A 13,703-nucleotide genomic window follows, 5' to 3' on the forward strand; every position below is an offset into this window, starting at 1 on the left:
AAATAAGAATATGTGTTTGAATCACCAGAGGTATGAAATGAGTTAAGGGATTTGATCCCAACACTCTGAGATGTTGAGACAGGAGGATTGCAAATTCAAGCCCAGTCTGGGCAACTTAGCATCCCTATCTCAAAACAAAAGAAGAAGCACAGGTGCACATGTGTGAGCATAGGGTAGAGGGTGGACATAGAGTTCATTGTAGAGCCCTGAATTCAGTCTCTATTACTGAAATAGAAATTGCCATACTTGAGGATACATGGGAAGTAATAAAGTAGAGTAATTCTTAAAACCAGAAAAATGATCAGCATGGATTTAACATTTCATATTGAGATGATTTTTATTTGATCTTTAGCCATATTTAGAAGAACCAAAATTTCTAAAAACTGTTAAGGAAAAGGTAAAGATTGAAACTTGAAAAACATTTAATGCCAGAATTATCATAGGGATCTTAGAGACAATCTGATTTTCCTCCATCTGCAGGAGTCTTTTTCTACAGCTTCTGCCAACCAGTCATTTTATGTGATAGGTAAACACTTCCGTCCGTGACCATATAGGCAGCATATGCTCTTGTGTTAAGAGCTTGAGGCTTGAGTCATACAGACCTGGGTTTGAATATAGCTGGTCTGTCACTAGCTATGCAATCTCAGGCAGGCCATGTAGTCACTCTGGGCTTGAGTTCCTCCTTGGTAGTTATAACTTGACAGGGTGTGAGGAGTGTGTCAGATAGCAGGTATTTAGCATATAGGCGGCATGAGCAAGCCGATGTTAGTTCCCATTGTATTGCAGGAGAACTATAAATACTAGAAGGTTACTTTAAGGCAGATTTTATCCTTCCTCCCCTCTGTTAAATTCATGAATCCTCTGTGCTCTATGCTTTTACATCAAGTAAAAGCATATTTCCTGTCTCGTGACAATTTCTCAGCTATTAATTTGGAGCGGCTACTAAGTTCTTTTCCCCAAGCCAGATGTCCTTAGGTTCCATCCATGTTACTACTGTGTTGAGCTTTCCAGATCATTCTCTCTTTGTTTCTCCTTGCCTGTCCTTCTCAGGCTTTTCTTAGAGTGCATAATCTAGAAAGGAGTGTCGTGTTCCATGTGGAGGCTGAATGCAGAGCAAGTGGCTTCTTAGTTTTCCCGTGGGGAGCCTCAGGTGCAGCAGGGCCCATGAGGCCTGTGGGTGGCCCTGCTCCCTCCTTCTGGGCCTGTTCCGTTTCTCACTCACCCTGCTCACTCAGATCCGAAGGCAGTGGCCTCTCCTTCCTCAGGCTGCTGAGCCCATCCCTCCTGAGAACGTGGCTCTTCTCTGCCTGTGCCTCTCTCCTGCTCAGTGCTGACATGCTCTCTGCTACTCCATGGCAGCCCTGCACCCAGTGACACCTCCCCAATGTGTCCTCTGGGACTCTGGGTGACATCCTTGTCTCCCAGGACACCCTTTTCCCTTCACAGATCCGTTTTTTGTTTGTTTGTTTGGTGTTTTCTACCATGCAACATAATATTCCACAAAATCACCTTGCTTCTTCCCCAGCAATAGACTATAATTTCAATGAGTGCAGGGTTATTGTTTTACTTACTGAGTAGTGTTTCCCTGGGGCCTAGAATGCATATAATGCAGAGAGAGAGAGAGAGAAAGAGAGAGAGTTTGTATCTGTGTGTCTGTCTGTGTGTGGGGCAGTCAGTGAGTATTTGTTGGGTGAGGAACACAGTGGCATGAATTACTCAGTTGCTTACAAATGGGGTAAAACTGGGATTGAGGAAGGCACTTGAAATCAGTTCATAGTCATCAGTCACATGATTTTTCTTGTGAAGAGAAGGGGTCAGGAGGGAAGTCAAGTTTACCTGAGGAAGGGAAAATAAACCATGTCCATTATTTTAGGACTTTGGGAATTTTTAAATCACTTTAGTTGCTTATTAGTAAATTAATATTTTACCTAAGCTTTTATTTGTTCCTAACATTTTATTTTTTGTAAACCTGTAGCCTTTTGAAATAGGACTATTTGCTCTTTAAATTTCATATTAGAGCTGCCCAAGGGGTGGGTTTAAGATAAATGATCTTCTCAACTTTTGAGCGGCGGGAGCTCCTGACCAGCTGCTCACTGTCTCCAGCGTGCTGTGGAAATGCCATGTTTTGCTTGCATCATGACGAGCAAGACGAGGACCACCATTTTAAGATACTTAGAATGTTTCCTTCAACTGAAGTCTAGCCTGCTTGTGATTCTAGCATATTTAAATCCCTCCACCCCAGCTTGAGATCCACGGAAACACTTCCCAAAGCAGAATAAAGCATCAGCATTTTATATGAGGAAACCTACTGTCTTTATGGGCTTAATAATATTTGTCATATACATAAAGCTATTTTTGGAGATGGAGCTAAAAGCATTTAAAAATGGATTTGAAAATTGTGTTATTAAAAAGTCATGTTATAGGGCTGGGGATTTAGCTCAGTGGCATAAGCGCCTGCCTGGCAAGTAGGAGGTCGTGAGTTGGATCCTTGGTACTGATAAAAAAAAAAAAAAGTCTGTTATATCTGCATATTATCTCCATAATAAAAAGAAAAAAAATATCTGCTTATTCTTGCAGTAACATGTCAAATCTGAAAGTCTTTCACTAAGTGAAGGAAGCCAGACACTGAAAAGTACGTTTATTTATTTCAAGTTCAAAAAGAGGCAAATATAGTCTGGGATGCTCAAGAGTGCTTGGCTGGTCTGGGGCGGAGAGAGGGGAGCAGGCTTGTTGAAGGTCCCCTGAGAACATGGGGGGAACAGAGCTAGAAATGTGTCTTGGCAGTGGTGCGAGTTACATGGTGTACATATTTGTAAAATTCACTGAACTGTGCATTTAAAGTGAACCTGTTACACGTAATCTCAATAAAAGTTCATTTAAAAAGTTAAGGTTAGAGCTGAGCAGGGTGGCTCACACTGTAATCCCAGCTACTTGAGAGATGGAGGCTGGAGAATCTCAAGTTCAAGGTCAGCCCAGGCAACTTAGTCTCAAAAAGTTTCTCACTCTGTCTCAAGATAAAAAACACTGGGGATGTAGCTCAGTGGGAGAGCTGGGTTCAGTTCCTAGTATTGCAGAAATCAACAACAGCAAAACTAGAGTTGCTGTGGTGCTACCACTTCTATAAATAACATTAGTCATTTTCATTAGTGGAACTGTCATCTATAGAGCCCATGAATGACCTCTGGCAGTAAGATTTGTGTACATCATGGTTTACCTTCTCTGCCTTTAAAAATGATAATTTGCTCTGCTGTATCTGGAAAACCTTTATTGTAAAAGGACATGGAAGGTATAGACCTGTGGAGAGTGGCTAGAGAAACATCATCTATTCTAATGTAGAAGCTTCGTGACCCTGAGGCGAGGGGTATGCTTAGCAAGTTCTTAGATTGGGCTGCTCTGCTAGATGTCTGAGAAAACCATGTGTTCTGCACTGTTTAAGGCATCGTTTGACATTTGATGCATTGCAGATTTAATGCAAAAATGAGATGGTGCAAACAGATGTGTTTAAAAATATTTTGATAATTATGAAATTGTACAATGTATTTGGGAGACACACAGGAATTTACAGAAAGCTATTTCCTTTATGAAGAAGATTATAAAACCAGAGTCTGGAAAGCACTGGTAAGATTTTGGTGTGTATCAGTTCATTCATGTTGGTTGCAGACGCACACACATTGCTGGTTAGTATCCTACACAATGTTAGCTGTTAGAGGGAATTTTTTTTTTCTTCAAAAATATTTAATATTTTTCTTCAAAAATATTATTAAGGCTGTGTAAGAAGTGTGTCATTGTTTTAATTTCCATTATCAGTACATGAGAAGTCTCGCTTCACTGCCTTTCCTGTTGCTAATCATTTTCATTTCTGATGGCTTTGTTGAGGTAATTATTGGTAGATGGTAAACTGCCCGTGATTAAAGTGTAATGAGCTTTGATGTGTGCTCACACTGCTGAAGCCTGCCCCACAAGCAAGATAAGGAGTGCTTCCCCTTGGTTCTTTTTCCTGCTTCAGTCCACAAGCAACTTTTTGTCACTAGAGAATAGTAGAAAATTTGCAGAATCTTGTAGAAATGAACCATCCTCTGGGTTCTTTAACTCAGAGCAGTTAATTTTTAGATTCACCTATGTTGTTGCAAGTGTCAGTACTTCGTTCACTTTAGTTGCTGAATACTACTTTTTATGCCTGTACCATATAACCATTTACTATTGAGGGACATGGAGGTTATTTCCAGTTCTGGCCCATTTCAAATAAAATGTCAGTATTCGTACACAAGTATGTATGGACCTAATTGTTCATCCTGAGAGTAGAATGATCTGGTCATATGATAAATGCATGTTTATTCTTTTTGGACTTAAATTTTTAGGAAAGCATTTTTAAATATTGAGGTAGAATTCTCAACATGAAATAATGTCTTTTGAACATAGTAGTCAGTGACATTTAGTATTCAGTGACATTTAGTGTATTCACAATGTACAGCTACTTCGAAAACATTTTCTCCCTCACCCATTAAGCAGTTACTCCCCGTTCCCATCCATTCCTAGACCCTGAAACCCACTATTAAGCTTTCTGTCTCTAAGAATTGGACTGTTTGGACATTTTATATGAATGGAATCATACAATATGTGACCTTTGTGCCTGTTTCTTACATAGTATAGCATTCTTGAAGTTCATGTGTATTGTAGCATGTATTAATACTTGATTCTTTTTATGGCCAGGTGCTGTTCATGTATATGTATATAGTTTTTTTGTATTTCCTTTGGGTATATTCCTGTATCATAGGGTAATGCTGTGTTTAATATTTTGAAAAACTGAAAAGTCATTCTTCATATTAACTATAACATTTACATAATAACAGACAAAGATTCCTGTTTCTTTACATCCTTGTGAACAGTTACCCCCACTCCTAGTTGCAGCTGCTCTAATAGGTGTGAAGTAGTGGTTTCTCATTGTGGTTATGATGGTGAGTCTAATGACTAAAGACGCTGAATGCTGTTTCACATGCTTGTTGGCTGTTTCCATATCCTCTTTGGAGAAATTTCTGTTCATGTCCTTTTCTATTATTTGAGTTATTTTTCTGAGTTGTAAGAATTCTCTAGTTGTACACACATATATGTATATTTTGGATAGCAGACTTGTCAGATATATGATTTATCAATACTTTATTCTATTTTGTAGATTGTCTCTATTTGATTGGTCATAATCTTTGATGCACCAGCATTTTGAAATTTATGTTTCTTGTGCTTTTGGTGCACTTTCTGTTTCTATTTTAATTGACTCCTAATAAATGTTTGTATTTGTGGTTGTGATATTTCCATATATGTATACAGTGTACAATGATCAGAGCAGCTTAATTGGCATATCCATCACTCCAAATACTTATTATCCAAAATCTGTCTTCTCTGTTAAGTTATTTTGAAATCCAGAATTACTGTTGTTGACAATAGTTACCCTACTGTACAGTAGAACATTAGAAGTTATTTCTCCTATCTAACGGTATCCTTTGATGTATAGTTTTTGACTAAAATAAAATTCTTCTAAATCAATATTTATCCATGAGTCACATCAGAATAGTCTGTAGTGCTTTATAAAAATTACATGTATCAGTATTTAACTGACAAACCCAAAGAACATTAGCTTAGGGAAAAGTTTTTCCTTCACTTGCAAGGAGACAAGAGTTGGGCAGTTGGACCTCGTAGGGCAGCCTCAGGTACTGGGTATTGTTCCTTCAGGGGTTAGATTCTAGTCAGCAGGAAAGGGGAAGGGCCAGAAAAGGGTTGTGGCCTCTTGTTGGGGTTGGTCTGGCAAATTCTGCACAATGCTGCTTTCTTTTTGTCTGAAACTTGTTAACATAGCTACCAAAGAGACCAAAAAGCTCTAGTCTTTTAGCTGGAGGATAATGCAGTGAGGTGGTAACTTGGGGCTGTTACCAGGGAAAAGGGGAGGACAGGTACTGGGAGAAATTGGCAGTCTGACACAGGGCACAGGCTGTGTTCCTGCTGGAAAGTCCTGGTTAAGTAGGACTGGAACTAGGCTCTCTACCTTCACAAAACACAAGTCAAATGGAGAGCTGATCCTGCCAAGCTCTTTGTGATTGGGAACCTCAGTTCTAAGCCAGTTGTGAACAGGAGTAATCCACCAGTTCTTGGAAGGGACCACCGTGCTCCTGGAGGACAGGTATCTTAGGGTGGTTTTAACCAGTGTGTTGTGGTCCAGGCGACTCTGGCCCTCTCCCGCAGTTTCTTGGTTTAGTAACCGCTGGCCACAAAGAAAGTACCAGAGGCTCTCGATTTTTAAAGATGACTCCTGATCATGTCTTTTCATCACCATTGCTATTGGTCTGTGTAGTTATTGGCTACCCCTAAATTGGGAGAGCTTGTGGGATTTGGTGATAAAGTATCTTGGTGACTTCTGGTAACTTTCTAATCTTCTGTTTTTATGTCTATATGCATGTATTTTCCATACTTACAAACATTTAATAACCTAACAGTGTATAAAAGTTATTTCTGAGTAAAAAAATAGTATGTGCATACATTAGTAGTGGAGATAGAATTTTGTCTGTATAGAACCATGTTTTGTATAGTGCTCATGAAATTATAGATACTTTTATTTGACTAGATTAACTTACTGCAAAGTTAAGAATAATGACAGTTTTGGTGACATTTTTACTGAAGATTCTGCACTTCAGTTCTCTTTCTTGGTAAAGTCTGAATATGTGTTAATACTGGATAAAGGGATCTTAGAAAGAAAAGCTGTCTGGTATTGCCACTAATCCTGTTTCTACTGTCCTCTCTTCCCTGTTACCTTTATATTTGTCCCATAAAAATAATTTTTCAACACCTTTCAGCACATTTCAGAGCTAAGGATTTAATTTGTGGACAGATATGGAGAATTAAAAAGATGTGATTGAAAAATACTTTTAAAAATTTAAGAATCGGGGCTGGGGATTTAGCTCAGCGGCATAAGCACCTGCCTTGCAAGCAGGCAGTCATGAGTTCGATCCCTGGTACCGATAAAAAGACAAAAAAAAAAAAAAATTAAGAATCTTTATTGAATAGCTTGACTTAGAATCATACCATTTTAATATAGCTGACACTAATTTAGTATGTTACATTGAAATATGTTTGTGGCCTGCTTTTAATATCCACCATTACGTGGTGGTTTTAACATTCAGTTCCATAATTTGCATGGTGATAAATAAAAATCTTTTGTAATCTTCACATTATATGACAGTGTGGAATAATTTGAAAATTATACATTGAAGTACATAGTTCTTTTAGAAATATGATCCTGTAAGTGCTACTTTTGGGTTGTACAATGTACATAATGAAATTTAGAATTATTATAGAAATTCCTGCTGTATTATAAATTGGTGTCAGATGGTTCAACTTTTCAAATTGAATTGCAGATTATTGAGATCTTACTTGCATTTGCACCGTTACCTTTTAAATGCCAGAGCCATTATGAAAGCGCTGGGGTAAATGCATGGAACCCACTATTGGTAGCGTACTGTGGAAGAGAACAGCACTTTTCTTTTAGAAACTTGTTTCTCTTTTCTGTTCTTTAAAAGATACGTAAAGAACAAACTTTGGTGATGCATTGTTATTTGTAGATAATGCTGGTCTCACACTAATTTTATAAGAACTTATTTTTAAATCATTCTGACAAAAGTAAGAATAAAGCTTTCTGGGTTTTTATTGATTTTTCCCCTCTAAATATCATCATCATCTTGGTTTTGCCCCCTGCTCAGTTTTCTTTCCTTTTCTTTCTCTCCTCTTCTTTCCCTTAACAGTGACTGAAACAGCCCTTGTCAAGTTCATTATCAATTTCCATATCTCAAAATTTGGTGGTTTTTCCTTAAGTCTTGTATTATCTGATCTGTCATCAGTGTTGGGCACAATCACCTTTTCATCCTTGAATTCTTCTCTTAGCTAAGCTTCTAATATACCACAGATCCCTAATTTTCCTCTTAAGTGCTCCCTCTTACCCACATCTTTTTTGTTGTTGATTTCCTCTGCTACATCTTTCTCTTCTTTCCTACAAAGATTCAGTCCTTTAGTTCCTTCTCATTTGTATCTGTCTCCTTCAGCCCTGTGATCCAGTCTACCTCTACAGCTAAAACACATAACATTCCCTTCTTGATCACCTACTTTGATATCTGATTGCCCACTTGACATCTGTACTGCTGTCTGATAGCCATCTCACACTTAGCATAAATGAAACTTTCCATCTGTGCCTGGACCTCCTGTAGTGTTTCTCATGTTCGCTAGCTGACACTGTCCTCAAACTACAGAGCTGTTCTTGGTTCCTCTTTATTCTTATATCATGTAGTCAGTCTGTTAGCAAGTCATTTAGGACTTCCTTCAAAATTTATCTAAAATCTGACCAGTTTTCCTCACTTCTTTTGCTAGTACCTTATTGCCATTGTTACAGTAACCTCTTAAGGGATTTTTTGTTGTTGTTGTACTCATGACCTCTCCCAGGTTTTTCTCCTGATCTAAAGCATAAGGAAATTCATTACATTTCAAAAAGCAGTGATAGGTAGCGTAGAGGAAGGATGTTAGAGTCAATGAAAACTCTACATTTAATGTGTACAGAGGGGCTTTGCAAATCTATAAAACCAAAGTAATATCTATTATACTATCACAAGACTATTTTTCATTCTTAACGGCACCTTAGCTGTGAAATCAAAACATAATACCACTGGGCCCTAGAGGTAAGAGAGTGATTCAGCCTGGCTAGCTGGCCATTTGTGATGCACACAGACACTCCATCCTTGTCTGATTCTTATTTTCTGATGCTGTAACTGAGTGCCAGAGACTAAGTAGTTTATAAAGAATACAGATTTGTTCTCATGGTTTGGCAGGCTGGAAAGTAAGCACACAGTCCTGGCATCTGCTGGGCATCTGGGGAGGATCATGGTACGATCACTGGGCCTTAGCATGGTGGAAGGCATCACGTGGCAAAGCAGAGCCAACTTGATACCTGGAGTCTCGTCCTCTTTTATAAGCCTGCTGATGCCACGATGGGGGCCCCATTCTTATGCCTTATCTGACCCTCATCACCTCCCCTGCAAATCACCCCACCTGCTAAAGCCATTAACTTGACTTGGGGATCAGGTCTCAAATCCCTGAAATATGGGGGACACCTTGAAACTGTAGCTTTCCCCGTCACCTAAACAATGCAGTAGTCAGATTTGAGGGTAGAGGAGCTCTTACCAGCTGCACTTTGTGAGGCCCGTCCTCCTTCCCAGCTGACAACAGTGTCAGGGAGTCGCAGTATGTCCAGAAAACCATCTGAAGCAAGAGTATTGCTGGTAATACAACTGAGGAAAAAGATGTCAGTGTTACTCCTTCATTTAAAGCTATACTTTTAAAAACTCAAGATCTAGTATTTCTGTTTAAATCTTTGTTGCTGTAGCTTCACGTGTCATAACAAGAAATGAAAGGCGGGTGGTGTTGAACTGACTGAAGCGTGCCCAGTTGAAAGAGCTACACCAGGTTGATAATCAGGACCAGTTTTCCCTATTGTATAATGAGATAATTACACACCCTGTGCTGTGTGTAAGCACCAATGCCCTACTTACTGGTGTGCCTTTGCCAAATGTAAGATTATCATCTCTGGCTTACTTAACCCTCGTGAAACAGAGGTAAATGACAAGGCACTGTCTAGGATGAGAGAGTAGTTAAAATGTGGATCAGCAGGCTTACAGAAAGACTGTTTTTAAAACTCGATTCCTTCGCTGGCATCTGTTCACTTTGCAAGTATTCTCTGTGAATTTCTCTTATCATGAAATGGAATAAAATGAAACTGCCATATTGAAGTAGTTCGAGGAGAGTCAATTGGAAAGGCTTAAATTTGTTTTAAAAGGGCTACAGACACAAAGTGGCATGTATACTTTAACTCCATTGTGGTTCACTTCATTTTTGCCTAATAAGTTTAACATTGACGTTCACTTGTTTATATATTGGTGGTGGTTGTGAACCCCTCTGTCCAGGACTAATGCAATTAGAACACAGACTGGGGTTGGCTAGTTCTGTGAGATTCTTTATTTCCTTAATAAGTAGGAGATCTATTATAGTTTGTGAATTTAAAACCTAGTAATCAATATGCATGGGTCAATACATAATACAAACAAAACAGCCACACACCTGGAATTGTACAAAGATATTTCACAGAAGGATACTGTTTCTGTGTCATGTATCTAAGTTGGCAAAGGAAAATTTGGAAACAATTTAAAAGTAAGATGAATATTTTATGAAGTTGCACTCTACAATATCTTTATTAGAAGTTCTGTACTAATTTTAGATGGAAGAGTTCCCCGGGTATTTCTGCAATATGGGGACTGTAGAGGATTCGGAAGCACATTGTCCTTATGATCTCTCCTTGACTGCAGTGTTAACCCCAGTGAAAGTGACTGCTGCAAGGAGAGTGCTTATTGCTAGTGCAGTTTCTGTGCTGCCAGTTACTTTCTCATAGATGTGTCACTGACCTGATGGGACCGACTGCCCTTTGTAGGTATTTTTATAGCAAGGGTTCCTCTGTGCTGTGAATCCTGTTAGGCTTGATACTGATAAAAGTATCCTCCGACCAATGGAAAGATGGAAACAAGGTCAGAGATGGAAGGAGGTTGGAGCCTCTGCCTCCTACCGTGTTAATGCTGTCTTAAGAACAAGAAAGAGCAGGTGAGCTGTGGCAGAGGTAAAATGATGCCTATTTTAGATGGATAAAGGATACTTTGAGTGAGGTTTTGTTGAAGGGACTGGATATTTTGGGGTCTTGTTCCTTCACTTTTCAGTTGTCTAAAATCTGCTAGATAAATCGAGGTATTAAAATTATGTACTTATGAATTAGAGGGGATGATTCAGTTAATTCTTACAGATACAGTGTCAAAAGCATGTTACATTTTGATATTTGAAAACCTAAAAAATCGAAGCAAAAGAAGGGAGGGGGAATGGGAGAGAGGGAAGGCATTGATGGAAGAATTTGGATCTTCTCGCAGGGCTGTTTTTGGTATCTACAAATACAACAGTGCTGAGCTTTTCCATTCAAAGACAGTTTCATTTTGGACACTGCTCAATTCTGTCATCTTTATTTATAGATTAAGGAGTTGTTTAACCCATCAGATAGAGGAAAAATGGCGTTGTATTTTTATTTTTTAAAGTTATCTCCAGCCATGGTATGCCTCTGGAGATACCACTTGAATTATAGAAATATTTGCAAGTACATTTTAATTTCCTAAATACTTGATTTTTCAGCTTTGCATGTCTTTTCTGCATTATTACTTACCATTTACTGCTATTTTTATTTCATTTTCACAGCTCTAATAATTATAATCTTGCTGCTTTAATGATAAACACTGAAGTGCCTGAGGACTGGACTATTCCCAGCTTGCTAAAGATTTAACCCTGTTTATGCTGTGAGCTGAGCATTTCAGTAAAACTATACTTTATATATAGGCCTCTTGGACTGTTTTAATATGCAGCTGTCAGGTCCTCAGGCCTGCAGAGTGCCCTGGGTCAGAGCAGAGGAAGAAATGCCTTATTCTTAGGCAGTATGGGAAGGAGAATGGAAAAGGGGCTAGAAGCAGGAGGGCCCTTGTGAGTGAGTCCACTGGTCCCAGTACCAGAGATGGAAGGTTTGAGTTGGAGGAGGTGGTGGAGCCCTGTCCCGTGATTTTCAAACTATTGGAGTGGTCTCCGGGTTCGGACCTCAAAAATCTGTTGGGAGGAAAGAGTCTTCCATCAGAGAGCTGGGCCAACATCATCAATGTGGTTTTGCCTTCTGAAACATCCATTTTGTATTGTGAGATTGTTTTAAAAGTAGATTCTATGACTACATTGAAAAATAAGTTCAGAGATCACTGTGTTGAATGCTACTAAGTTAAATAATAGAAATGTCTTTTTTTTTTTTTTTACGATTGTTTTGTTTGTTTTTTGAGACAAGGTCTCGCTATGTAATCCAAGCTGGCTTTGAGCTCACTGTGTGGCCCAGGCTGGCCTCAAAGTCTCATGGATCCTTTTGTCTCTGCCTCCCAGGTGCTGGAATTACTGGCATGCACCACCACACCCAACCTGACTATGACTAAGGAATAATATAGGCCCTCCAATGATACGAAGGAAACAGTGTAACTTTTCACCTCCTAGAAGTCTGATATATATGTTCATGTTTCCCATATGGAAGAATGACTTCTGAAGAGCAATAGACGTTAAGTGAGAAATACTTATTGAGGGAAAGAGCTCTTGCCTGAGAGGGAGACAGGAGGAGACGTGGAAAGTGGGTTGCCGCAGACTCCACTTGCAGGGGAGGCATTATAGAGCAAGCCATTAAAAGATACAAGGTAGGACGAAACTCTGATCAACCAGTGACTACAAGTATACTCGCTTAGGTAATGCTGATCCAATGGGGAAGTGAACCACTGGGCAAGTGAACAGGGAAGAACAAGGACCTTTCTTGGAAGGGACCGGGCATGAGGTTGATCCCCTACCCAGATGACTGATGGCTATTTAGAATGTCCATCATCCTTTGGGGAGATAGCTGGGTGTAGTCATTTGAGGCCTTGGCCTTCAAGAAATGTGCCTCTAGCCACAGTTGTATTGTGTTTTCATCATCTGGATTTACTTCTTTGAAGGCCTAGCCTTCTCTTGCTGCCTATAATATTTTTACCTACTTAGCTGTCTATGATAATCTCTTAGAGGCAGGAAACTAAGGGAGAGGAGACCACTGAGAATATACAGTTGCTAATGTGGATTTCTGCTTTCCTGCCTTGTGTATCTGGTGCCGTGTTGGCTGTTAAGAAGGATTAAGGCCTGGTAGTGATTTACGGGGTTCTGATAGAAAAGTAGGTGAACTGTCCCTACCAAATCAAGAATAGGTTATCTTATGAAGATTATCAGATTAGTTGAATTTTAAAGATATTCATCAACTGCAAAATATTGACACTTGAGTCACATGCAAGGAATGATTTGAAAGGGTGAAAAATCAAACCAGGCTTTGTCTTTTCTGTAGTTCTTTTTTAGTGTACTAAATTGAAGGTGAAATATAGAATTGAAATCAAAATACAGGGTTTAAAATGGAAATAAAAGTGTTTACAGTTATTACTGTCTGCTTGTTTCCCTTCTTTGATATGCTGATCATTTTAGAAGTGCACTTACACGTTGATGTGGTATGCATTTTGTCATTTAGGATGGCTTTTAATTCTTGATTTGGTTAAATCTTGCTGAAACCAACTTCTTAATTTCCCAATTAATGTTGTGAGAAATATTTATTTTAAAAGAAACTGGTATGGTTTCTGAATGGACTGATCTGATCGTTTGAGCTGAAACTGTTCAGTAGTCCATAATCTATTTTCATTAGCTAAGCTACGGTGAGAAAAGTCCTCATGGGAAGTACAAAATTAGCTGAGTAATTTTGCTCATTCATCTGTGTGTATATAACATGACTATTTTCATTTTGGATGTTGCAGTAGAACTGAATCGAATCGTTTTTGCTTATGTCTGTCTTCTATCACTCTGAAGCCTTTTTTGAACATCTGTTTTCTTCTAGGTGAGGAATTTAAAATTGGAACAGGAGCAAGAGAAAAACAAAATCTTGTCAGAAGCACTGGAGGCTCTTGCCACGGAGCATCATGAATTAGAGCAGTCTCTGGTCGAAGGGTCCCCGCCTCCCGACATCCTCAGTGAGGACGAGTTCTATGATGCGCTGTCAGGTA

At 39.1% G+C, this 13,703-nt stretch overlaps 1 protein-coding gene across 6 annotated transcripts in view; it reads left to right on the plus strand.

The window, feature by feature from the left end:
- Positions 1-13,703, plus strand: part of Osbpl1a (oxysterol binding protein like 1A) — a 182,704-nt gene that overhangs the window by 93,447 nt on the left and 75,554 nt on the right. For all 6 annotated transcript variants that reach the window (XM_003474108.5, XM_013157121.3, XM_063231830.1 and 3 more), the window contains one exon: positions 13,538-13,700. In XM_003474108.5, coding sequence (XP_003474156.1) covers positions 13,538-13,700 — 163 coding nt within the window. The remainder of the gene's footprint in view (positions 1-13,537; positions 13,701-13,703) is intronic.

Source organism: Cavia porcellus, unplaced genomic scaffold, assembly GCF_034190915.1.
Source record: "Cavia porcellus strain 051 isolate PalLab524CR breed Dunkin Hartley unplaced genomic scaffold, mCavPor4.1 scaffold_20, whole genome shotgun sequence".
Lineage (NCBI taxonomy): Eukaryota > Metazoa > Chordata > Mammalia > Rodentia > Caviidae > Cavia > Cavia porcellus.